This window comes from Macaca fascicularis, chromosome 16 (assembly GCF_037993035.2).
Source record: "Macaca fascicularis isolate 582-1 chromosome 16, T2T-MFA8v1.1".
Classification (NCBI taxonomy): domain Eukaryota; kingdom Metazoa; phylum Chordata; class Mammalia; order Primates; family Cercopithecidae; genus Macaca; species Macaca fascicularis.
Window position 1 is genome coordinate 4,550,001 of NC_088390.1, and position 26,466 is coordinate 4,576,466.

At 54.7% G+C, this 26,466-nt stretch overlaps 1 protein-coding gene across 9 annotated transcripts in view; it reads left to right on the forward strand.

The window, feature by feature from the left end:
* SPNS3 (SPNS lysolipid transporter 3, sphingosine-1-phosphate (putative)) overlaps positions 1-24,537 on the forward strand; it is a 57,598-nt gene extending 33,061 nt beyond the window's left edge. For 8 of the 9 annotated variants that reach the window (XM_045375595.2, XM_045375598.2, XM_045375599.2 and 5 more), the window contains 4 exons: positions 14,593-14,658; positions 22,554-22,652; positions 22,738-22,909; positions 24,126-24,537. In XM_045375595.2, coding sequence (XP_045231530.2) covers positions 14,593-14,658; positions 22,554-22,652; positions 22,738-22,909; positions 24,126-24,214 — 426 coding nt within the window. In that variant the 3' untranslated portion in view covers positions 24,215-24,537. The remainder of the gene's footprint in view (positions 1-14,592; positions 14,659-22,553; positions 22,653-22,737; positions 22,910-24,125) is intronic. The other variant, XM_045375596.2, reaches the window with a different exon arrangement.
* The last annotated feature ends 1,929 nt before the right edge of the window (positions 24,538-26,466 follow it).

A 26,466-nucleotide genomic window follows, 5' to 3' on the forward strand; every position in this document is an offset into this window, starting at 1 on the left:
GAGAATTGCTTGAGCTCAGGAGGCAGAGATTGCACCACTGCACTTTAGCCTGGGCAACAAAGCAAGACTCTGTCTTAAAACAAACAAACAAACAAAAACCCTGACTAGACTAGCCAGGCACAATGGCTCAGGCCTTTAATCCCAGCACTTTGGGAGGTCAAGGTGGGTGAATCACTTGAGGCTATGAGTTCGAGACCAGCCTGGCCAACATGCCCTCTCCCATGCCCCTGTCCCCGCTAAAAATTTATGTAAAAATTTAGCTGGGCATAGCAGCGTGCACCTTTAATCCCAGCTACTTTGGAGGCCGAGGTAGGAGAATCATTTGAACCTGGGCGGTGGAGGTTGCAGTGAGCCAAAATCATGCCACTGTACTCTAACCGGGGTGACAGAGTGAGACTCCATCTCAAAAAAAAAAAGAATATACTTGTACATACAATGTACATTTAGCACGACATGCTAGATAGATAAAATAGCTAAATAGATCTATTTTAATTTGTGTGTGTGTGTGTGTGCATGGCATGTATGAGTGTGTTGACGTGTGCTGTTTTGTACACTTGTCTGTGCATGAGCGTGCACACCCACCTCAGGACATGCAGAGAACCGCGTGGGATGTGCCTATGTGCACATGTGCGTTTGTGGCTAAGTATAGCTTTTCTCCTGCTACTTTTGTGCCTGTAACTGCATTGTGTGGGCAGGATGATTTTTGGTCGCACCGTGTGTCTGTTCCCAGATTTCCTGAAGTAGGGGCCAAATCATGCTGCTTGTTTCATGGAAATGAGCTTTTCTGAGAATATAAAGTCTGGTCTGGGGCCTTCCCTGGGGGAGCCCATGCCCCGTGGCCACCTACAGAAACAGAGGGTTCCATCTCTTCCATCTTTCCAGTCCTCTTGGCAAGGGAAGTGGACTTCTCGGCTGTTAATTAGGGTCCAGACACGCACACAGCAGGTCTTGGCTTATGCCACCTTCCTTGGCCTTCTTCCCAGAGCTGCTGCCCTTCAGAGGAGAAGGGGTTTGTGCTCAGAGGAGGGACTGCACCCAAAGCAGGGCCTCCACTGTCACTGACCTGGTGGCTGGAGGATGTGGCTGAACGTCGGCTATCCCCCCTTAGGTGGGCTTTGTGGTCAAGGTGGAGGGACAGGAGTGGGGCGTGGGAGGCAGCATGCCATGATGTGTCTGAAAGATCTGGACATCATTCCTTCTTCTTTCCTTACCAGTTGTGTGACTTGTGTGACCTAGGGCAAGATCTTGACCTCGGAGCCTCAGTTTTCTTAGCAAGAAAATGGGAGTGCTGCTCCTTACCTCTCGGCTTCCTTAAAGAGATAAGCAAACTTTTGAGCCTGTTTTTTTTTTTTTCTGGAGACAGAGTTTTGCTCTCGTTGACCAGGCTGGAGTGCAGTGGTGCAATCTTGGCTCACTGCAACCTCCTCCTCCCAGGTTCAAGCAATTCTCCTGTCTCAGCCTTCTGAGTAGCTGGGATTACAGGTGCACACCACTACACCTGGCTGATTTTTGGTATTTTTAGTAGAGATGGGGTTTCACCATGTTGGCCAGGCTGGTCTCCAACTCCTGACCTCAGGTGATCTGCCTTGGCCTCCGAAAGTGCTGGGTTTACAGGCGTGAGCCACCACGCCCGGCTGAGCCTGTTCTAATTACTATGCATGTGTAACAAAACTTAATGACTTAAAACAACAAAAACATTTATTTTGCTCACGTAAGTGCAGTTTAGGCCAGGTTTGAGAGCAAGAGGGGATGACATCTCTTTTCCATTTGGTGTTAGCTAGGCTGGACAAGGGTGAGGGGCTGGATCATCAAAGTGGTGGGGCCTGCCTGGCAGTCGATGTAGCTATTGACTGAGACCTTAGCAGAAGCCATTGGCTGGTACACCTGTCTGTGGCCTCTCCGTGTGGTCTGTGCTTCCTCACAGCATGGTGGCCGGGTTAAACAAGGACTAATGTTCTGAGATAGTGGGCCAGGTAGAAAGAACTGTGTTGCCTTTTTGACCTACCCTTGAAAGTTACCATAAATGTAACTTGCATTCTCTGCATGCTATTTTTTTTTTTTTTTTTTAAACCTGAGCACAACTTTCTGCTCAAATTAGTGGGGCAAAGAAATGGACTCTAGGTCATGCGTAGTGGCTCACGCCTGTGATTCCAGCACTTTGGGAGGCCAAGGCGGGAAGATTACCTGAGATGAGGAGTTCAAGGCCAGCTTAGCCAACATGGCGAAACCCCATCTCTACAAAAATACAAAAATTAGCCTGGCATGATGGCAGGTGCCTGTAATCCCAGCTACTTGGAAGGCTGAGGCAGGAGAATCACTTGAACCCAGGAGGTGGAGGTTGCAGTGAGGCAGGATCGCCACCAATGCACTCCAGTCTGGGTGAGGGAGTGAGACTCCATTTCAAAAAAAAAAAAAGTAGAAATGGACTCTATCTTTTGATGAGAGTATCAGTGATCTGCAAGAACTTGTGGAATGGGAAATATTGCAGTGGCCATCTTTGGAAAATGCAATCTCCCATCATGCCCCAGGGATTCCTTCCCTGCTGTCCTCTGGACCCTGCTGACACCTGACATTGCATAGGAAAGTGTGTGTGTGCACAGTGGCGAAGCTCACCAGGTGGGTCTCTGGTTCCATGCTGCTCTTTTGGTCTCACAGGTGAGAAACCCGGACTCCCTCACACCCCTGCTTGGCCCCATGGGCTGAAGGAGCAGATGTGCTTGAGGCCTCCAACGGCCAAGCCTATGGCCATGGCCAGGTGGCTGAGAGGCAGGTCTCCACCAGGAAGAGCAGCAATGTCCACTCACGTATGAAATATTTCCCCAGCACCTCCTCTTTGCCATATGCTGTTCCAGGCACTGGGGTACAGCATGAACAAAGCAGGCAAAAGTATGTGTGTGTAATACAATTAACATGGAAAATCAACACCATAGGCCGGGCATGGTAGCTCATGTCCATAAATCCCAGCACTTCGGGAGGCCAAGGTGGGCAGATCACGAGGTCAGGGGTTTGAGACCAGCCTGGCCAATATGGTGAAACCCCGCCTCTACTAAAAATACAAAAATTAGCCGGGCGTGGTGGTGTGTGCCTGTAATCCCAGCTATTCAGGAGGCTGAGGCAGGAGAATCGCTTGAGCCCAGGAACCAGAGGTTGCAGTGAGCTGAGATTGCACCTTTACACTCTATCCTGGGTGACAGAACGAGACTCTGTCTCAAAAAAAAAAAAAAAAAAAAAAAAAAAAAGGCCAGGCACAGTGGCTCACACCTGTAATCCCAGCACTTTGGGAGACCGAGGCAGGCAGATGTCATGAGATCAGGAGTTCGAAACCAGCCTGGCCAACATAGTGAAACCCTGACTCTACTAAAAATACAAAAATAAGCAGGGCATAGTGGTGGGCACCTGTAATCCCAGCTACTAGGGAGGCTGATGCAGGAGAATCGCTGGAACCTGGGAGGCAGAGGTTGCAGTGAGCCAAGATTGCACCACTGCACTCCAGCCTGGGTGACAGAGCAAAACTGCCTCTCAACAAACAAACAAACAAACAGATACCATAGTATGTTAGATGGGGATGAGTTCTGTGGAGAGCAACAGCAGGGAAAGGAGATAAAGAGAACGACAGGAGCAATGCAAGGGGCCAGGGGAGGCCTTGTTGAGACGGTGACATTCCAGGAATAAGTGTGGGAAGAAGCCATGTGGGTATGGGGTGGAGCAGGGAAGCACAGTCCATGCGGAGGACAGCCTGTGCAGAGGCCCTGAGGGAGAATGCATGACTGGCGTGTTGGGGAAATGTGGCTGGAATGGGGTCAGCCAGGGAGCAGTAGAGGCGATGAAGTCAGAGGTCACGGTGATGGGGGAGTGAGGGTGTGGCTCATGGAGGGCCTTGTACGTAGATTCACTCTGGCTTCCCATATCACTGACACTGGAAGCCACCAGAGTGTCCAGCGCAGAGGTGAGAGGATCTGACTTCGGGGTTGTATCTGGTATCTACTACTGCATAAAAAATCAACCCAAAATTTCGTGGCTTAAAACAATGCCCAGTTATTTCTGATTCTGTGGCCTGACTGGATGATTCCTCTGCTGGTTTGCCTGTGGCCACTCACGTAGCTGCTTTCCTCTGGACGATTACTGCACTGGAATGTCCACGCTGACCTTACTCACCTCTGGCTGCCCCACGGGTCCCCTTCGTTCTTCTCCGTGTGGCCACTCATCCTCCCCTAGGCGAGACCAGCTTCCTTACATGGCCATCTCAGGGCGTCTAAGACAGCAGAAGTGGAAGTTGCAAAGTCTGTTAAGCCTCAGGCCAGGAACTTGAAAAGCATCACTTCCACCTGATTTATTTGTTTTATTTATTTGTTTGTTTATGACAGAATCTTGCTCTGTCGCCCAGGCTGAAGTGCAGTGGTATGATCTCGGCTCACGGCAACCTCTGCCTCCTGAATTCAAGCGATTCTCCTGCCTCAGCCTCTAGAGTAGCTGGGATTACAGGCACCTGCCACCACACCTGGCTAATTTTTGTATTTTTAGTAGACAGGGGGGTTTCACCATGTTGGACAGGGTGGTCTCGAACTCCTGACCTCAAGCGGTCTGCTCGCCTCGACCTCCCAGAGTGCTGGGATTACAGGCGTGGGCCACTGTGCCCGGCCTCAACTGGACATATTAAGAGGAAATTCAGCTGGGCGCCCAAGGCAAACATGGTGAAACACTGTCTCTACTAAAAATATAGAAATTAGCCGGGCGTGGTGGTAGGCGCCTGCGGTCCCAGCTACTTAGGAGGCTGAGGCATGAGAATCACTTGAACCTGGGAGGTGGAGGTTGCAGTGAGCCAGGATCACACCACTGCACACCAGCCTGGGAGACAGAGCGAGACTCCATCTCAAAAAAAAAAAAAAAAAAAAGCAATTGGGTGTGTATGAGTCTGGAGTTTGGGAGACAGGTCTAGGCTGGTTATTTCAAGCCATGAGACCAAATGGGGTCACCAAGGGCATGAGCGGGGACCTGAAGCTCGAGCTTGGAGACATTCCACACATCAGTCACAGCTGTGAATGCACAGTGCTGCCGTGGTGAGGTCAAGGGTGGGACCAACAGTTCACTCTATCATGCTGTATCAAATGACTTTGGTATTTTTATTTGGGGGACACTAAAAAAAAAAACAAAACAAAAGCAGAAAAGTGCAGAGAAGACAATAACAGTTATTCATGTTTTCATCTACAAGAGTGAATAATTCTTCACATTTTGGCCTTTTTGCTTCCATATTTAATTAGGTAACCGTCATTCCATATATGTGTCTGTCTATCCATTCACAGGCTTATGGGTAGGTAGAAATAGTTTTATTAAACTGGGGTCATATGGTAGCGCAATTTTTAAAAACAGATTTATAGAGATACAATTCATATATCAGGCTGGGCGCAGTGGCTCACGCCTGTAAACCCAGCACTTTGGGAGGCTGAGGCAGGTGGATCACTTGAGGTCAGGAGTTTGTGACCAGCCTGGCCAACATGGTGAAACCCTGTCTCTACTAAAAATACTAAAATTATGGGCTGGGCATGGTGGCTCACGCCTGTAAACCCAGCACATTGGGAGGCAGAGGCAGGCGGATCACGAGGTCAGGAGATCGAGACCATCCTGGCTGACACAGTGAAACCCTGTCTCTACTAAAAATACAAAAAATTAGCCAGGCGAGGTGGCGGGCGCCTGTAATCCCAGCTACTCGGGAGGCTGAGGCAGAAGAATGGCATGAACCCGGGAGGCGGAGCTTGCAGTGAGCTGAGATCCGGCCACTGCACTCCAGTCAGGGCAACAGAGCAAGACTCCATCTCAAAATAAATAAATAATTTTTTAAAAAGTACAAAAATTAGCCAGGTGTGGTGTTAGGTGCTTGTAATTTCAGCTACTTGGGAGGCTGAGGATAAGAATCGCTTGAACCCAGGAGGCAGAAGCTGCAGTGAGCCGAGATCACACCACTGCACTCCAGCCTGGGCGACAGAGCAAGACCCTGTCTCAAAATAATATTAGTAATAATTCATATATCAGTTCACCCAATAAAGTGTATAATTCACTGGTTTTTAGTACATCCACAGAGTTGAACAACCATCACCACATCAATTTTAGAACATTTTGCTCACCCCAAAAAGAAATTTCATGCCTATTAGCACTCACCCCCATCCCTCCAATCTCTCTCTCTGCTCCCCAGCCCTGGCCCTAGGCAGCTGCTAAATCTATTTTCTGTCTTTATAGATTTGTCTGTTCTGGATAATTCATGTAAATAGAATCATATAACATGTTTCATTTATATGAATCCACTTGCAGAAACTGAAGTGAAATCAAAGGAATTAAGTTTGAATTAGTTGTAAAACCGTGGACTTATTGATAAATACGAGCTATGAAAGAGGACACCAGCCTTCTTCTACCTCCTCTCTCCCTTCTCTCCCCAACCTCTGATTTTTGTTAGTTACATTATTAGTTTTACTTTTTCTAGATGTAGAGCATTCACAGTCTGTTGTTTTGTTTGGGGTTTTTTTTCTGTTCGTTTATTTTTTGCTTTCTTTTTTTGTTGGTTTTTTTTGCTTTTATTTTGAGATGGAGTTTCGCTTTTGTTGCCCAGGCTGGAGTGGAATGGCACGATCTCATCTCACCACAACCTCCACCTCCCGGGTTCAAGTGATTTTCCTGCCTCAGCCTCCTGAGTAGCTGGTATTACAGACATGCAACACCACACCCAGCTAATTTTGTATTTTTAGCAGAGACAGGGTTTCTCTATGTTGGTCAGGCTGGTCGCGAACCCCCAACCTCAGGTGATCTGCCTGCCTCGGCCTCCCAAAGTGCTGGGATTACAGGCGTGAGCCACCGCACCTGGCCACAGTCTGTTCTTTAAGCATCATCCTGGTAGTGGCTTGAGAATAGTTTCCTATTTAAGGAGATTCAAGGTTTGTTATCAGTCTGTTTACACAGATTCTTTATTCCTGAGTTCTTTATTTTGCTTCAACTCCTAACTGGGTAGATTTTGTGATTAAGGAGTTTTTATCCACCCCCGTCCCCCAAAAGGCTAGAGAGTTTATTTTCTTTTGGTTCATTTATGCATGAGATTGTCTTTTCTTTGATATTTATTTATTTGTTTATTTATTTTGAGACAGGGTCTTACTCTGTCACCCAGGCTGGAGTTCAGTGATGCAGTCATGGCTGTCTGCAGCCTCGACCTCCTGGGCTCAAACGATCCTCCCACCTCAGCCTCCCAAGTAGCTGGGACCACAGGCACGCACTAGCACGCCCAGCTAATTTTTCTATTTTTCGTAGAGACAGGGTTTTGCCATGTTGCCTAGGCTGGTGTCAAACTCCTCAGATCAACTGATCCACCCTCCTTGGCCTCCCACAGTGCTGGGATTACAGGCATGAGCCACTGTGCCCGGTCTGAATTAATATTCTCATTGCGTTGCTTTATAACTTGAAGCCAATATAAAGAATTTCCTTCTGCTCCTTCTCTTATCACTTATCTTTTAGGTTGGATTTTTTTGTTTGTTTGTTTGTTTGTTTGTTTTTGAGACGGAGTCTCGCTCTGTCGCCCAGGCTGGAGTGCAGTGGCACAATCTCAGCTCACTGCAACCTCTGCCTCCTGGGTTCAAGCGATTCTCCTGCCTCAGCCTCCCGAGTAGCTGGAACTACAGGCGTGCTCCACGACACCAGCCAATTTTTGTACTTTTTAGTAGAGATGGGGTTTCACCATGTTGGCCAGGCTGGTCTCGAGCTCCTGACCTCAAGTGATCCACCAGCCTCGGCCTCCCAAAGTGTTGGGATTACAGACATGAGCCACTGTGCCCGGCCAGGTTGGATTTTTTTCTCCTTGTCTCCCTCCTTTCCTTCCTTCTTTGCTTTTCTACAATATGTATCCAGAGTTTACACACTGAATGATTTTCGTCTGAGCTGGGTGTGGGCAGCTCTGCGCAGAAACTGGATTTGCTTTGATAGTAGTGTCGTGGGGTAGCATGAGTGACTTCGTGTCTTTGACTCTCCCTGCCTTCTCTGTGACCATTCCGTTGTCCAAAGGCAATGCAGTTTGAGTTGAGCTTAGGCTCTGCAGACTTTTCTGTTGCCGGAGGGAAATGCAGGGCTGAGGCAAATGAGGCATCTGTAAAAACACCTGGGTTCTCTGCTCTGTCTTCTGGGATTCAGGTAAACGCTCTATAACACGGTTCATTCTACTTAATTACTGGGTGCATTCCCTTCTGAGATGGGGATTGCCCTCGGGCCTTGAGTGGAGTCAGTGATTGGAGTCATTGTTGGCTTTCTCTGGTTTTACTCGTCTCTCCCCAGCAGCTTTCCCTGCTGGCTCTCAGGGACACCACTCAGTTTATTTCCCTCCAGATATGGGGGTTTTAGTGAATGACTGTGGGGAGGGAAAACCTAGAAGGGTAATACCCTCTTCTACAGAATCGTCTGCTCTTTTGCTTGGCTGCCAATTTTTTTTTTTTTTTTTTTTTGAGGATCTTGCCGTTCACCCAGGCTGGAGTGCAGTGGTGTGATCATGTCTCACTCACTGCAGCCCCAACCTCCCAGGCTTAAGGGATCCTCCCTGCCTCAGCCTCTGGAATAGGTGGGACCACAGGTGCATGCCACCATGCCCGGCTAATTTTTAAATTACTTGTAGAGATAGAGGCTATGTTGTCCAGGCTGGTCTTGAACTCCTGGGATCAACCAGTCCTCCTGCCTGAGCCTCCCAAAGTGTTGAGATTACAGGTGTGAGCCACTGTGCCTGGCTCCCAGTAGGGAATGTTTATTTCGCTAGGTTTTGTTCTTTTCTTTGGTAAAAAAAAAAAAATCACTTCTTTTCTGACTTACTATTTTTTGCTTCTGCGTGGAAACTTAAGTCTATGACGCAACTTTCAATCCTCCATCTTTGCACAGGAGTTGACCCTGGTGATCTTGAAGGCTGCTTCCTGCCCAAACCTGATCATAGCTCTGAGATCCCTCCTTGCCCAAGGAGAGATGTGGCCACCACTGCACACAGCAGAGCCAGCGTGGCTGTCACTGAGGCCTTTAGATCCAGGAGAGGACGCTGCCCTTCCCAGCCTTTTTTTTTTTTTTTTAAGAGAGAGTCTCACTCTTTTGCCCAGGCCGGAGTGCAGCGTCAGCCTCCCCCTCCCAGGCACAACCGATTCTCCTGCCTCAGCCTCCTGAGTAGCTGGGATTACAGGTGCCCGTCACCACACCTGGCTAATTTTTGTATTTTTAGTAGAGAAGGGGTTTTACCATGTTGGCCAGGCTGGTCTCGAACTCCTGGCCTCAAGTGATTCGCCTGCCTCGGCCTCCCAAATTGCTGGGATTACAGGTGGGAGCCACCGTGCCTGGCCCCTTCCCAGTCCTGAAGACTCCTGCGTGAGGACCTGGGATGGAGGCCTGATAACTGCCCATCTGGCGTCCACAGGGAAGCTTGCAGGGTGGCTGGCAGAGATCAGCCAGGATGTAGTCCACCATAGCTGTCCTCAAGGGGCAGCCCAGGATGCAGGGGGTGGCTGTGGGATCTGCTCTCTGGTCCCTGGAGTGGTGTGGAAAGCTGGGCTATGTGAGCTTCCCAACTCTGGGGAACGTTCCTACCGCTTCCCAGACTTGCCCCTTGGGGAGCCTCTCGGATAAGCCCTTTCTACCTGGCTTTCTGGGCTGGAGTAACCAGGCCCCACCAGACGCTGTCTGAGAGGGGCTGAGACAGGCCCACTCATCCTTCCTCTGAGGGCCCCACAGCCCTGCCAAGATGTAACAGGTGTCTGTTGGCTGGCAGCATGGCACACCAGGAGAGCACACAATCTCAGCCGAATTCTCTGGGAGGACGCAAAGCTTTTGCTCCCTTCACTGCCTCACTCCCCACCTGCCTGCCCACTGGCTTGTTGGGCTGCTGCCGGCCCCTGGAAACCAGGTGGTGCCCTTGTGCCCCAATGCCAGTCCTTGCAATTACAGGTTGGCAAGCCCAGGGACAAAGCGTGCCAGACGGTGCAGCAGCTTGCTGGCGGCTGGTCTGTGTCCTGGGGGCTGTGTCCTGACTGGCTCAGGCAAAGAGCTGGTCCATGAGAGAGGAGGCTTGGGTCTCAGCTCTGCCCTGGGCACAGCGAGCCCCCAGGGGATATTGGCCTTTTCCCTTCTGGTGGTGGGCCCAGAATCCATTCTTTGCAGTTCAGAGTCAGTTACCGCCCAGTTGGAAGACTGAGCTGAACCAAGATTGAAGGCACTGCCCCTGCCACCCCACAGGGGCTGACCGTTTCTGCCTGCTTCCTCCTCCTGCCAACCTGCGTGTGCAGGTGGACAAGAGGAGAGGAATGTGTGTGTGAAGATCTAAGCGTGAGCACATCCACTCTTGTGCATGGATGTGCACAAGAGTGAAGACACAAGCATGTTTGTGTACGTGTGTGTGTGAGCATAATTACTATACTTATTATGAGACCACAGGTATGCATGGGTACATGCCAGGTTGTTATTCGGCAAGTCCACCCCAACAAGCCTGTGCCAGGGTTTATAGCCATCATCTTTCTGGTGCCCTTGCCACACATGTTTTGATAGTTTGAATGGCTCCCCATTACCTACATCTGTACGTAGTTGTGGCATGTGAGTTCTTCGTGTGTGTCTCAGGTTGTGGGTGTCCGTGTGTGGGTGCTTGTGTGTGAGTGTGCTTGTGTGTGAGTGTGCTTGTGTGTTGATCTCGTGTGCACGTGTGGGAGGCCTTGGCTGTGCGTGCGTCTGGGCATGTTCACGCGGCCGCGTGCGTGACAGTGTGAGCATGGATACCTATGTGTGTGGGTCTCTGTGGCCGGGGATGACTAAAGCCAGGGACATTTATCATTACTTTCCTAGCTCGAGGGGGAAATTATCTTGGTCTGGAATGGCAGAGGCCAGGGACTGAGGGGCTCCATGTTTCTCAGGCTCCAGGCAGTGTTCCCAGGCCCTATCTCCCAAAGGGATCTAAGTCAGGGTGCAGGGAGGCCACACAGACTCGGAGGAGACAGGGGCAGAGTCAGATTTCTCTTTCGGAAGTCCCCTCCGGGGCTGGTGTCTGGAGGGATGGTGGGGCCTGGGAAACTGGGGAGGAGACGGCCGGGGAGGCCTGGAGTGCACTGGCCAGAGGCCATGGACAGGAGAAAGAGGCAGATTCAAGGAATGTGCAGGAGGCAAATGGACAGAAATCAGTGATGAGGGGTGTGAGGGTGAGCAAGGCATGTAGGGAACCCCCAACCCCAGCATCTGGCCTGGGTGATGGGGACCGGGTGCTATTCCTGAGCCAGAGGAGATCAGCTCCAGCAGCTTGCTGACCAGTCTGCGCCTGGGGCCTGCGTCCTGGCTGGCTCAGCCACACTGGGCAGCAACAGAGATGTTTGGGGACAGGGGAGAAAATGAGTTTAGGCAGCTGTTCAGTGTGAGGTGCCTGTGGCCGTCCAGGAGGGAGTGTCCAGGAGGGACCTGGGACTGCAGGGCTGAGATGCCCATGTAGGAGCAGCTTCGAACAGTCAACTGAATTCTACAAACCAGAGCCCCTTTATTTTTTATTTTATTTTATTTTTTTTGAGGCAAAGTCTCTCTCTGTCGCCCAGACTGGAGTGCAGGGGTGCGATCTCGGCTCACTGCAAGCTCCACCTCCCGGGTTCACACCATTCTCCTGCCTCAGCCTCCTGAGTAGCTGGGACTACAGGTGCCCGCCACCACGCCTGGCTAATTTTTTTTGTATTTTTAGTAGAAATGGGGTTTCACTGTGTTAGCCAGGATGGTCTCGATCTCCTGACCTCATGATCTGCCCTTCTCGGCCTCCCAAAGTGCTGGGATTACAGGCGTGAGCCCCTGCGGCCGGCCCCAGAGCACTTTTTGTGTGTTTGCTTTGCTTTTGAGTTGTGGAGCCCAGGTTTGAACTGCTTGTGGAAGCCACTGAGCTCTAGGACCCAGTGTGCACTGGCCTGTGAGGAACCCCAGTGCAAAGCGGGGTTACCAGCTTAACAAGCAGGGGCTGCTGGTGCTGGAGGGTCCTGGTGGAGCATCTGGGGCACCCTGGTATTGTACCGTTGGGGAAGCCAAGGTCCAGAGGTGGTGGCCTCCCCAGGCCCGCTCAGCAAGGCAGGGTGGGGCTGGGCCCGTCCACCCCAGGAGGTCACACCCCTTGGCTGTGGAACCCCTCCCGGAGCTGAGTCAGCCCTGGTGGCCGCCACCCCAGGAGACTCTGTAATTACAGGATTAGAAGGTGGTCTCTCCGCAGCCGAGCCCTTTGCCCCTCAAAGCTGCCAAGCGGAGACGAGGATTTGGTGGCGCGGTGCCGGCCTCCAGGTGTGTCTGAGGAGACCTGGCATCCTCGGGCGGCTTCTTTAGTCTGAAAGGCCCCATTGTAGCTGCAGCCTCCCTCTGATGGGCTCTGTTTGGGGGCCGGGATCCACCCTGCCCCAGCTGGAGGAAGGAAAAGGTGTATTTCAGCGTGTCCTATGGGTGTGGAGCGGCCGGGGAGAGCAAAACGGGGGGCTGGTTGGGGGCCGGGGTGCCTGGGCTGCACGGAGAGGGAGGTGGTAGAGGCAGACGCTGGCGACGTAAAGCGGGGAGAGGCCTGGAGGGCCAGGTGCAGGTGCCCAGAAAACATCGAAGGGGGGAGGGTGTGAGTCAGGCCAGGCTTTCATGTGGCCCCAGGAGGCAGCTGGCAGACCCTGCTAGGCTGGAATGTGGATCTGCAGCTGCCCAGGCCCCACCTGAGACCTGTCTGCCAACAACTTCTTGATTTCTGCCCCTGTGGGTGCCCGGCCCCATGTCCCAGGCCTGAGGGAGACCCACCTGCCCTCAGGGGCCTCTCAGTTTGGGTGCCAGGGACCAGGCACTGCAGTCCCAGGGGCTGAGTTAGACCAGGAGAACGCATGGCTGCTTGGGCTCATTGGCTGGTTCTGCTCTCCCTCCACCAGAGCTGGGCCACGTTCCTGCCCCACCCAGCATGGTGGGCACATCCCAGCCCCTTGCCTCCGCTCCCGTGGGTCCCCGGCTGGCGTGGTCTTGTGGCTGTCCCGGGCCCGTCCTGATCCTGACTGTCCTTCAGGGTTCTCCCCCATGCCACCTCCGCCCAGGGACTCCCTGCCCATCTCGGGCTGTCCTCTGATTCCCCGGTGCTAGCCTCACCAGGCACTGTGGATGCTGGGAACCCCCCTCCCCGCAGTGGCCTCTTCACCCTCACCATGCACAGGCTATCACAGGGCGGGGGGTGGGGGGCGCCCATCAGGACATGGCTTGATGCATGCCCTCTGGCCTGAGTTTATCTGTGAAATGGGTGTAATGACATCTGCCTTACAGGGCACCTAACCTGAGGGGTTAGACAGGATCACAAGAGAGGACAGGGCTGGTGCGTGGTGGGTGCTCGGGCGGTGGTCCTTCAGGTCCTTTGTCCCGGGTGCTCCCCCGCCACTGATCATCAGGTCTTTGGGTGCCTGAGCCTGGGCTACCCTGGGGACAGCCCCGTGATCCAGGAATGACTAATTCCACCCTTGCAATAAGCTCTTGAAAGCTTTGAGAAATGAGACTTTTTTTTTTTCTTTCTTCTTGCTGCTTCATTAAACTCTTCTTGAGTGAGGGGAATGAGGATTGTCCTAATCCCTTGGCACGAGGTGAAGGGGGGGCAGGTTCCGGGCTTGTGGTAACCAGAGGACACTGGGAGCAGAGCTGGGGGTGGGCACTGGGCGGGGGCCGTAAGCCTCATGCCCCAGGCAGGCTTTACTCAGGGTCAGCTGGTGACCCCAGACAAGCCCCGTCCTTGACCAGGCTCAGTTTGACTGTCTGCACGATGGGTGTCCCGGGCCTTGCCCACCTCCCTGTGCTGCTCCACGGGGAGGGGGATGGCCTGGAGGGGCCTTTGGTGGGGTGCCTGGGGCTGGGCACATTGGCTGGCACACAATAGGTGCCTTCTCAGTGTATACGAACTTTTGGGGAAAACAGAGGAGGGGTGGGCAATCTCCGAGCAGTCTTTTAGTCTTTGTCCTCTAAACTCTGTTTTTCTTTTCCTCTTTTTTTTTTTTTTTTTTTTTTGAAGCGGAGTCTCACTCTATCACCCAGGCTGGAGTGCAGTGGTGTGATCTCGGCTCCCTGCAACCTCTGCCTCTTGAGTTCAAGCGATTCTCATGCCTCAGTCTCCCGAGTAGCTGGGACTACAGATGTGAGCCACCACACCCTGCTAATTTTTGTATTTTTAGTAGAGATGGGGTTTCACCATGTTGGCCAGGCTGGTCTTGAACTCCTGACCTCAAGTGATCCGCCTACCTCAGCCTCCCAAAGTGCTGGAATTACAGGCTTGAATCACTGTGCCTGGTTTAAAGTCTGTTTTCTTACCTTTAAAAGTGGCCTGGGAGGAGGCCTAGCTGCTTCCTCCTGGGCCCCAGCGAGGGGCTCCAGGGGCTGGACACTCGCCTATGGGTCCTGGCTCTGTCTACCCACCGTCAAGGCTGCTGGAACTGGAAAAATAGTTCCAGGCCTTCCTTGCTAAATCCAATAAGTTTCAACAATGCCTTTCTCTGTGGCGTCCCAGTCTCTCCCCTCCACAGGTGGGGAGCAACAGGTTGGATTAGTGACTGGGGTCTGGGAATCCTCACCGAGGCCACCCTCTGTCCACAGGTGTTCCTGGGCCTTGGGGAGCTGCTTCTGTCCTGCAACTGGGCAGTGGTTGCCGACATCCTGCTGGTAGGTGCGGGAGTCGGGGTAGGGGGCTGAGCAGGGGGAGCTAGACAGAGTCCAGCTCAGGACTGGACCTCTGCTGGTGAGCAGCTGCCTGGCAATGGCGTCAGAGACCATGCGTTAGGGCACCAAAGTCATTCACGGTTACCTTGGACCAGAGGCCTCTGACACTCTCAGACGTCTCTGACCATCATCCCCATTTTGCAGATGAACAAATGGAGGTTCAGAGAAGGCAGGTGCCTGTTCCAAAGTCACACAGCCCCACCGCAGGGAGCCAGGGCTGGAACCTATGCATTTTGACTCCCTGGGCTCCCTCCCTCTTTTTTTTTTTTTCTTTTTTTTGGAGACTGAGTTTCACTCTTGTTGCCCAGGCTGGAGTGCAATAGCCCGATTTCGGCTCACTGCAACCTCCGCCTCCTGAGTTCAACTGATTCTCCTGCCTCAGCCTCCCAAGTAGCAGAGACTACAGGCACCCGCCACCATACCCGCCTAATTTTGTATTTTTAGTAGAGATGGGGCTTCACCATATTGGCCAGGCTGGTCTTGAACTCCTGACCTCAGGTGATCCACCCGCTTCAGCCTCCCAAAGTGCTGGGATTACAGGCGTGAGCCACGGTGCCCGGCCCCTCCCTCCTTCTTTCTGTAGCTTCTCAGCAAGCAGGCTCCTTGCCCTCCACTCTGGGGCGTGCAGACAGGATGCTATCCTTCGGGGCAGTAGCCACTGAGGCCCGCTGCGCCAGCCCACACCAACTTGTGTGTCACAGGCTGCCATGCAAGGATCAGCCCTGCCTGTAAGAGGCCTGATACTGTCTTGACCACATGACTGCTGCGTCCAGAGTCCCACATGCCCCTCCCTGAGCCACACACCCTTCGTCCAGCCTCCTTGCCTCTTTCTGGGAGGCACACAGGGAAGGACTTTGGACGCCATGAAGGGTTGTGCCTTTGTAGATAACGCAGGGCCCTGGGCCTGTGAGCGTCCCGAGAGCCTTCCTTCCACCTCCTGGCAGCCTGGCACAGTCTGGTGCTGGCCACAAGGGAACTGGACCAGCCTGGCCGTCGGCTGAGAGCTGTCCCGAGGGCAGTCCAATGTCGCGGTACCAGCCTGGATTCAGAAAACAGACCTGGCTGTCAGCCCTGGTCCTGCCACTTATGAGCTGTGTGGCCTTAGGCCAGTCACTGTGTGTCTCTGAGCCTTGGTATCCCCATGTGGAAAGTGGGGATGATAATGGCACCTGCCTTATGGATTGATGTGAGGGTGAAATGAGAAGATCCATGTGCCTGGCACAGAGAATGCTGGCTAGGATTCTTACAGCAATCCAGAATTTTCCATTTTCTCATTTTCTATCCCCCAAAGAAATCATATGGTGCCCTAGAATCTGAGTTTGAAAGGGTTATGGGCATGTATAGTCGTTTACTCTGTCAACAAACCCTGCTTGAATACTACTGTGGACGGGATGCTCACTCCCTGCCAAGATGTCTGGCCTCCCCAGCAGATCCCCTGACCCCTCCCCACGGCCCAGGCCCAGCGAGCTCGGAGAGGCCTGCCCTGCCTTTGGCTCCTGGGTGAGTGCATCAGCTGCAGGGCTGGCAGGTCCTCCCTGCCCCTCCCTCCAGACGGGAGACTTGGGCTCCAGCCCAGAGTCAGCCACAGACCTGCCGCATGGCCCTGGGCCTCAGTTTCCTTGTCTATAAAAGGGGTAATCAGCACCTGCCCGGTAGGGTGAGCGAGGCGGCCTCCAGGAACGCTCAGGGAAGGGGAAGGCATTGGCAGATGTTTTATTCATGGGATTGTCCGCTTTTAGGCTCAGGGAAACTAACATCCCCCCAGCATAGCTGGTTCTCTCTGAGGTGGTCCAGACGGAGCCGTACCTGCCCCCGCAGCTTCCCTGACCTGCCCCCCACGGCGCAGCTCCCTCTTCCACATGACAGCCCCGCAGATATGTGAAGGCTGCACCGTGTCCCCCAGCGTCTGCCTTTGTAAGAATGATTAACCTGGCAGAGCCAGGCTCTTTGTGGGGTTAAAGAGGAGAGTGTGTGCTGGGGAGGGCGGGTGGGGGAAGGGGTGAAGGAGAGTTAGGGACTGGTCAGCTGCACAGTTTTACCCATCTGGGGAGCTGCCCAGGGAGCCGGCTGGACAGGAGCCAGCCCACCTCAGGGCTCCCCATGGTCCTTCCTTGGCTTAGAGGCCTCCAGCCCCAACGCTTTGCAAGGTCCACCGCCCCAGAGCCTGCCGCCCCCTTCCCTGCCTTCCCACCCTCCTGGAGCCCTGCGGCCAAAGATGCCTTTCGGCCTTTGGGGGTCAGAGCTGAGCAATCCTTGTAGCCCCTGTAGTTCAGCTCCTCCATGTTGCTGCTTCCTCCCTGTGCAGGCCGGTGGAGGGGGAGCCCTTCTGTGCAGTGGAGGGGCAGATGCCAGCTTGGAGCAGGGTGAGGAGGGTGAGGAAGGGGAAGCAGGACACCGAGGGTAGACCATTCCCTTGGGGAGCTGAGTTGGCAGGAGCAAAGGGCATGGTAGCTGGAGTTGGCAGAAGATCCCGGGAAGCTGGCATTGCTTTTCTGCTTTTCAAGACGGGAGGCCAGAACAGCCTCCGGGAGCAGGGAGGGGCAAGCAGGAGGAAAGAGGGGGCCCTGTTCGAGGGTGAGCTGAGGGTGGGATCCAGCGCTGGGGGAGGAGGTAGCCTCCCAGCAGAGCAGGGGCAGGAAGTGTGTGGGGACAGGGCCTGTGGCAGGAAGTAGAGGAAGGTCCCCTTTGCCGGCCGGCACTTGCTCCTGAGACAGGAGATCGGCTTCTCTTTCCGCAGGGGCCCAGGGAAGGAGGAAGCCTTAGGGTGTATGTGAACAGGGGCCACAGAACAAGGGAGCAGGGAGCGAAGGGCAGGGCACAGTCATGTGAACGGCTTTCATTAGCCAAGAAAGCCACAGAGGGCTGATAGGAAAATGAGTGGAAACTGCAGGTGTCTGGGAGGTTGGAGCCTGTGGGGGGGTCAGAGAGCAGAGGGCAGCAGAGCCCAGGCTCAAGGACTCTGCAGCAGCCCATCTGCTTCCGCTTCTAGCCCAGCTCCTCACTAGCTGTGTGGCCCTGGCCAAGTGACTGAACCTCTCTGGGTCTTGGTTTGCTCACCTGTCCAATAGGTAGAGCGGTGGCAACCACCAATGACACCCCAGGCTATAAGGATAGAATGAATTCACTCCTGCGTCCTATAGATTCCTGAGTGGGTGTGTGGGCCCCGCTGACTTCCAGATCATCCATTCCTCGGGACACTCCTCTCTCTTTTTTTTGCATTTGAGACAGAGTCTCTCACTGTCGCCAGGCTGGAGTGCAGTGGCGTGATCTCGGCTCACTGCAACCTCTGCTTGCTGGGTTCAAGCTATTCTCCTGCCTCAGCCTCCCAAGTAGTTGGGATTGCAGGTGTGCACCACCATGCCCAGCTAATTTTTGTATTTTAGTAGAGACAGGGTTCACCATGTTGGCCAGGATGGTCTTGATCTCTTGACCTCGTGATCCGCCCCCCTCAGGCTCCCAATGTGCTGGGATTACAGGCGTGAGCCACTGCGCCTGGCAGGGATACTGCTCTCTTCGATGCAATCTCCACAATGGGGAGAATCCAGGTTCTCTCTGGAGAAGGGACCTCAGGGGCTCTCTGGTCCAGTGGCTTGAAGACATCACTGTACATGAGAGTCAGGTTTGAGGGAGCTTGTTACAAACCCCGATTCCAGGCCCTGTGTCCTCCAAGTCCATGCTGGGGTCCAGGGACCAGTGTTTCTGATGAACTTCCCAAGTGATCCTGCCATCGCATTCCGTAGAGCACATTTTGAGGACGCTGGTCTCGCATCGCAAGCTTGCCAGTCCATAAATGCTTTGCCAAATTCCAGCCATCCCCTTGTTCACATACACCTCCCGGGAGTTCATTCCGCACGCCTCAGGCAGCGCCTGCCTCTCGGGGGGCTTTCTTTCTTTTTTTTTTTTTTTTTTTGAGACGGAGTCTCGCTCTGTCGCCCAGGCTGGAGTGCAGTGGCCGGATCTCAGCTCACTGCAAGCTCCGCCTCCCGGGTTCACGCCATTCTCCTGCCTCAGCCGCCCGAGTAGCTGGGACTACAGGCGCCCGCCACCACGCCCGGCTAATTTTTTGTATTTTTAGTAGAGACGGGGTTTCACCGTGTTAGCCAGGATGGTCTCGATCTCCTGACCTTGTGATCCGCCCGTCTCGGCCTCCCAAAGTGCTGGGATTACAGGCTTGAGCCACCGTGCCCAGCCTCGGGGGGCTTTCTGTTGGTGAAAATGATTCGGCTCAGTCACAGCCAAGACCCACCTCTGCCAGCCTCGCCTTGGCCCCGCTGGGCCGCAGAGGGCCCTGCTCCCTGGAGACTGAGATTATGTCCCCTGAACCTGCATCTCCTCAGGCAGAGCTCCCTGCCTCCCCACACCTAGTCATGGGGGCTCCTCCCAGCCCTGCTGTCTGTCGCGGCCCTACTCAGGATGGCCCAGAGCCAGCTCACCCCAACCCCTCTCCAGGCAGGGGACGGTGTAAGCCAAGGTGTGGAGGGAGGATCCTGGGAGCACGATCTCTGGATCCCAAACAGTGTGGGGGCTAGAGAAGGAGGGGGCTCAGTTCCTCTTTCTCAGGCCTGTACTCTGGGGTCCTGCAATCCAGCCACAGGCTCATCTCCCACCCCTCAGCAGACGTCCCCACATTTCCCCGGAGAGTTGTCATCTCTGGGTTCTCCCCCTGCCCCAGGTTTCAACGCTTCCCTGCTCAGCCTCTGCCCCCCAGGTAGCTGTCAGCTCACTGGCCTGTCTCACCCTCCCAGGGGTGTTTGGGGGCGAGGCCTGGGTGGGGGTGCAGGAGGCAGGCTGCCCGGGGAGTCTGCACCTGGTGGCTGCCGCTCTGACTTTCTGCAAGCCCTTGGTTGGCCCCGGTTTAGCCCTGGGCTCTAAAGGGAACAGCCCTTCTAAGAAGGGAGAGCCACAAACAGAGGTGTTTTTGTCTCAGAATAGAGTGAGCCTGGATTTTTGGGAACCCAAAGCCTCTTATTTCTGAAATTACCCCCTGGGCTCTCCAGCTTCTGTGGGGCCCAGTCTCGGCTGCTGGCTGCATGGAGACAACGCGGACTTGGAACAGGCTGGGGGAGACCCACCTCCCTCGTCACTGGCAGCAGCGACAGAGCTGGGCCCAGTAGGTTGGGGTTCCTGGGAGAGGAGGAAACGGCCACCCTACCTGGACCTTACTGTGGGGGTCCCAGCAGCCCCAGCCTCCATGTGGACCTTTTTGGACATTCAGGTTCCTCCCTCCGGGAAGCCTCAACTGCCTTCCTGGAGCCACCAGTGAGTAATTACATAATTATAGGGTGAGAAGGAAGTCCTTGGGGAAGGTGCAAAGCTGTTGGTCAGTTCCTTCTCAGGCCTGTTGGCAGATCCCGGTGATGGCAAGAGGCCCGGTTTCTCTCGCCACCTGCGCAGGGTGGCTCAGTGCCAGTGACCCTGGGACCAGACAGTCACCACAGTGACTCCCGCCCTCTGCCCTGCCCACCACAAAACCCCCTGCATCTGCCCCCTGGGGTTCTGGAATGCAGAGATCCTGTCCCTGGGATCCTCCGTCCACACCTTTGCTTACAGTGTCCCCTGCCTGGAATGCCTTTCCCCGTCTCTTTGCCAATTACTCTGCCATCCGTTTACAGGGCTAGCAATGAACTTGTCCTCCTCATCTTTCTCTTGGATTTCTGAATGCTCTATTACAAATGCACAAATATTGCTGGAAACACCGGCTCCTCCTTGCCCATCACAGCAGAGTGGTCAAAAGGCCAGGTCCTGGAGGGAGAAGGCCTGGGATCCTATCTCAGTCCTGTTATTTCAGGCTGGGTGACCTTGGGCAAGTCACTTGCCCTCCCTGTGGAGGTTTTTCTCATCTGTACAATGCAGGTGGTCATCGTATCTCCCTCATGGGTTGTTCAAGTTGATGTATAAAATGCATACAGCAAGCATTCAATAAATGTTGGCAGTTATTATTTTATTATTTTTTTTTTTGAGACAGGATCTTGCTCTGTCACTCAGTCTGGAATGCAGTGGTGCCACCTCGGCTCACTACAACCTCCACCTCCCAGGTTCGAGCGATTCTCCTGCCTCAGCCTCCCGAGTAGCTGGGATTACAGGTGCACACCACCACGCCCGGCTAATTTTTGTATTTTTAGTAGAGACGGGGTTTCACCATGTTGGCCAGGATGGTCTCGAACTCCTGACCTCAATTGATCCACCTGCCTTGGCCTCCCAAAGTGCTGGGATGATAGGCTTGAGCCCCTGTGCCCAGCTAATATTGATGATTACTAACTCATGGCCTCAGATCATGGACACCTAGGTCTTGGGGATAAGGCTACAGGGTGGTAAGCTCCCCTGTGGCTGTCCAGCTGGGTTCATGTGACCATGGTCTCAGCTTGAATCCCCTCCCCCTCCCTCCTTCCACTCCCTGCTGTAGGCCTGGGTTCTGGCAGAGTTTCTCCTGGGCATAGTCTCCCAGATGGATCTACTTGACTTATTTTGTTGGCAGACTTTCAGCTAGTCGCCTCTGTGCCTGGTACCTCGCTGCACCCAGGGACCCCAAGAGAAATCAAAGGCCTTTGTTGCCCACACACCATAGGGAATATGGGGAGGTGGACAGAGAAAGGGCCCCTCCCAGTTCTGGGTGACATGAGTTCAGTTAGGGGTGTGCATAGGAGTTGCGGGAGCTCAGGGCAGGTACCTGAACTCTGAGAGGGCTTCACAGAGGAGGTGACCCAAATGCAAGTCCTAAATGACAAATAGAGATGCTCCAGCTGGACCAGAGGGTGGAAGGCATGCCAGGCAGAAGACGCAGCCGAGTTCAAGTGGCTGGAGCATTCCATCTCAGAGCATTATTTTGGTTTGATGTCCACACGAAGCCTCCAGGTAGCAGACGAATAATGATAATGAGTGACACTCTCAAGATCGGTACTATTATTATCCCCATTTGGGGATGGAGAGACAGAGGGAAGAAAGGTGAAGCAGCTTGCTCAAAGTCACACAGCTAGCCAGTGGGGATCGGATCGGAACCTGAGACTCTGACTCCAGAGTTCATCTTTTTTTTTTGAGACGGGGTTTTGCTCTTGTTGCCCAGATTGGATTGCAATGGTGCGATCTTGGCTCACTGCAACCTCTGCCTCCTGGCTTCCAGCAATTCTCCTGCCTCAGCCTCCTGAGTAGCTGGGATTACAGGCATGTGCCACCACGCCCGGCTAGTTTTTGTATTTTTAGTAGAGACGGGGTATCGCCATATTGCCCAGGCTGGTCTTGACCTCCTGATCTCAGGTGATCCACCCACCTTGGCCTCCCAAAGTGCTGGGATTACAGAAGTGAGCCACCGTGCCCGGCCCAGTGTTCATCTTCTTAACGTTCTCAGCCTCGTCCGTCCAGTTGTGCGGGCTTCTCCAGCAAGGCTGCTTTGGTCTCTGCCCCAGGGGCCCTGCGGCTCCTGAGAGGACTGAGCCCTCCGTACCACCCCTGCCCAATTGCCCGCACATGCAGACACCTGGCATGCACCTGCTCTTCTCCCCGCCCGCCTGCACTGCTGTGTCCTGGGCCCCTGAGCTGGGATACCCCACCCCCTTTCACTGTGGTCACAGTCATGCCTGGTTCCTTCCCATTTCAAGAGCAAACTCTCAAGAGGGGTGGCCCTGATCGGGGGACTTGGCACCCCCATCCTCGGGCACTGGAGAAGCTTCAGATGGGCCTGATGTTCTGGGGTGGGACTTTAGACCTTGGGGGTTGCCGACTCCCTCCCATCCCACTCACCTGAATGGCCTGTCACTCCTCCAGGCAGGTCCTTGGCAGGTGGGGAACAGGAGGCAAGGGTGCCCTCACTTGGGGTACCCCCCTGCTGTGCCTATGTTTTTCAGTCTGTGGTGGTGCCCAGGTGCCGGGGGACAGCAGAGGCACTTCAGATCACAGTGGGCCACATCCTGGGAGACGCTGGCAGCCCCTATCTCACAGGACTTGTAAGACGTGTCTGCGTGTGTGGGGTGGGGAGGGTCTGGGGGCCAGCCTGGTGGGCCTGGCAGACCCACCCCTTCTCCTCCACAGATCTCTAGTGTCCTGCGGGCCAGGCGCCCTGACTCCTACCTGCAGCGCTTCCTCAGCCTGCAGCAGAGCTTCCTGTGCTGCACCTTCGTCATTGCCCTGGGGGGCGGCTGCTTCCTGCTGACTGCACTGTACCTGGAGAGAGACGAGGCCCGGGCCTGGCAGCCTGGCACAGGTACCCTACCCCTTGCACCAGGCCCGGCTCAGGGCTGGACACGCTAGGGGCAGACAGCACCGGCCACCCCCGAACCCCTGGCCAGTTTGTTTGTTTACTCATTCAGAAATGCTTAGTACACCCCTGCTATGTACCAGGGAAGGTTGCAGAGGCTGGGGAGGGAAAGAATGAGGCCCCTGTAGAAACTGACACTGTAGTTGGTGAAGACAGACCAGAAACAGAAAAAGTAAAGATATAGCATGTTCACGGCGACGAGTGCTATGGAGAGATATAAAGCAGGAAAGGAAGGAGACAGGGGCCGGGCACAGTGGCTCACACCTATAATCCCAGTACTTTGGGAGGCCGAGGTGGGCGGATCACAAGGTCAGGAGTTCAAGACCAGCCTGGGCAACATGGTGAAGCCCTGTCTCTACTAAAAGTACAAAAATTAGCCAGGTGTGGTGGCACACAGCTGTAGTCCCAGCTACTCAGGAGGCTGAGGCAGGAGAATCGCTTGAACCCGGGAGGTGGAGGTGATAGTGAGCTGAGATCTCGCCATCTCGCCACTGCACTCCAGCCTGGACAACAAAGTGAGACTGTCTCAAAAAAAAAAAAAAAAAAAAGGGGGGGACAGGTGGGTGCAGGTTACAAGGATCCCCACTGCGCAGGTGACATTAGAGCAAAGATCTGGAGGAAGCGAGGGAGTGAGCCGTCCAGCGACCGGGGGGGAAGACGCTCCTGGCAGTGGGGACAGCCAGTGCAAAGGCCCTGCCACGGGATTGTATGCACCTGATGTGTTTGAGGATCAGCCAGGAGGCCAGTGCGGCTGCGGCAGGAGCAAGAGGGACAGTGGTAGGGGTGAGGGATACAGGGCCAGAGCAGGGGGTCCTTGTAAAGACTGTGGCTTTCGCTCGGAGTGAGGTGGGAGCTGCCGTGGGGCTTCCAGGAGAGGAGCACTGAGGTGGTCTGATTGATGTCAAAGCGTCGCCCTGGCTGCCGTGTTGAGAACAGACTGGTCAGCGATGAAGCTGAGAGGCATAGCCGACAGCCGACTCCCCTTCCAGGGGACAGTGGTGCTAAGACCACGCCAGTGGCATTGAAGGTGATGACGAGGGGTTGGATCTGGAAGGTATTTTGCACTGGGGACAGAGAGGATTTCCTGACAGCCCGTTCCCAGGCCTGGTCCCAAAGCACCTTCTGCATCCTTTGGGCAGGCTGAGCATCTTTCCTCCTGCAGGGACCCCAGACAGCAAGGATGTGGACAGCAACGACCTGGAGAGACAAGGCCTGCTTTCGGGCACCGCTGCCTCCACAGAGGAGCCCTGAGGTTCCTGCCTGCACTTGCCCTGCCTGCCAGCCTCCCGTTGGACCCCACAGTAGCTGTGCCTCGATTCCTCTTTGGCTGTCCTCGGGGACTCCGGCTGAGGCGCGTCTGCCACTTTTGCATTCCCGGCTGGAGAGCTGGCAGGACCCTGTGGCTGGGCTACGAATGGAGCTGTCAGCACTCTGCGCGGGAAGCCTGGGCCTGTGCCTGTGCCCCACTCAAGGCTGCCCCAGCCTGGGTTCCCCAGCCTGGCTGCTGCTGGGCGCTGAATAAAGCGAGGCCAGTACAAAGCCTATGGCTTTCAGGCCTGTAGACAGCCCTGTTATTTATAGCCTCTTGTGCCTCTGCTGGAGGGGAAGGGGGAGAGGACGGATGGGCGGTCCAGGCCAAGGATGCAGGGCTGCCCTAAAGTAGGGAAGCTGAGGGGGTGGCTCAGCATGGGTCTCTAGGGGTCCTCAGCCTGGACCTCCCACTCTGACCCAGCTTCTCCATTCTGCAAAGTCATGGGCACTGGGCACCCTCTGCGTGATTCCACTCTGTTTTGTTTTTTGTTTTGTTTTGTTTTGTTTTGCTTTTGAGATGGAGTTTCACTCTTGTCCAGGCTGGAGAGCAATGGCACAATCTCGGATCATTGCAACCTCCGCCTCCTGGGTTTAAGCGATTCTTCTGCCTCAGCCTACCAAGTAGCTGGGATTACAGGCGTGCGCCACCATGCCCAGCTAATTTTTGTATTTTTAGTAGAGATGGGGTTTCACCATGTTGGCCAGGCTGGTCTTGACCTCCTGACCTCAGGTGATCTGCCCACCTCGGCCTCCCAAAGTGCTGGGATTATAGGCATGAGCCACCGTGCCCGGCCCACTCCACCCTTTGAACAAAATGTGGGGGCTGAATCTTGCTCTTGGAGATGAGTTTCCACTTGGGCGCTGGTGTGGGGATGTGGCTCCAAGTTCCAGGGAACCACACAGAGGAGCACCCACGCCTACACAGACGTGGGCGCAGCTGCTCCAGAACCCTGCTGAGGACTTGAGTGGCCGTGCAGGGATCCTCCTGGCCTGCCCGGTTCTGTACCCCCAGCCTTCCCGGGGCCCACGCTCTGACCCCAGCACAGCCTGTGGGGAGGGCTGGCTCTGCGGGGCCCACGCTTGCCACTGGGTTCAGAGCAGCTGGGCTCAGCGGGCCCTGTGGGAGATCGACAGCTTCCAGGCGGGCAGCAGTGGGAAGGCTTGTTCTCATGTTCTTTCCGCCTCCCCTGGTGCCCAGCCAGGCATCACTTGCTCACTCACTGATGGCCACCTTCGCTGTGCCAGGCTGTGCCTGTCTCCCAGCAACTGCGGGCAGAGCAGCGACTGAGACTCCTGCACAGCCCCTGATGCTTGCTTGCTCTGTCCCTGCCTTCTGTGGGGTGCCCCCCAGCCCTCCCTGTTGGCTGCAACAGGGCCCAGGAGCAGGGCTCTCCAGCTCAGCCCCCACCTACACCACAGCCAGCCCTCCCTGCAGGCTAGCCAGGCCCTTGACCATGACTCAATGCTTGGAGCTCATGCAACAGGCGGCCGTTGAAGTTACAAGGTAAAAGATCTGTGAGAATATTTTGTTTTCCTGAGAAGGAGGCAGCAACTGGGCGGGAGCCAGGATGCCACGGTCCCTGTCGACACTCACTGGCTGTGTGACCTAGGTGGCTCCCGGACTCCCTGAGGGCCGCTGACTCCCTGGCTGTGTCTGGGAGGTGTGCTGACGTGGCTTTCTAACCTGGGCATGTGATTCGCACAGGCTGGGTCTAGACCCACAGAGGCCCAGCTCCAGGGTCTGAACCTTCCTCCCAACAGCCCCAGGGAGGGCCCCTGTGAGGCGAGGCTCCCAGAAAATGAGTGACGGCTGCCCAAGGGTCAGAACACTCGGCTGGGCACGGCAACTCACGCCTGTAATCCCAACACTTTGGGAGGCAGAGGCTGGTGTATTGCTTGAGGTCAGGAGTTCAAGACCAGCCTGGGCAACATGGTGAAACCCCATCTCTGCCAAAAAATACAAAAACTTAGCTGGGCGTGGTGGCCCGCATCTGTGCTCCCAGCTCTGGGAGGCTGAGGTGGGAGGATCGCTTGATCCCGGGGGTGGGGCATGGAGTTTGTCGTGAAGGAAGATGGCACCACTGCACTCCAGCCTGGGTGACACAGTGAGACTTTGTCTTAAAAAAAAAACAGGGCCGGGCGCGGTGGCTCAAGCCTGTAATCCCAGCACTTTGGGAGGCCGAGACGGGCGG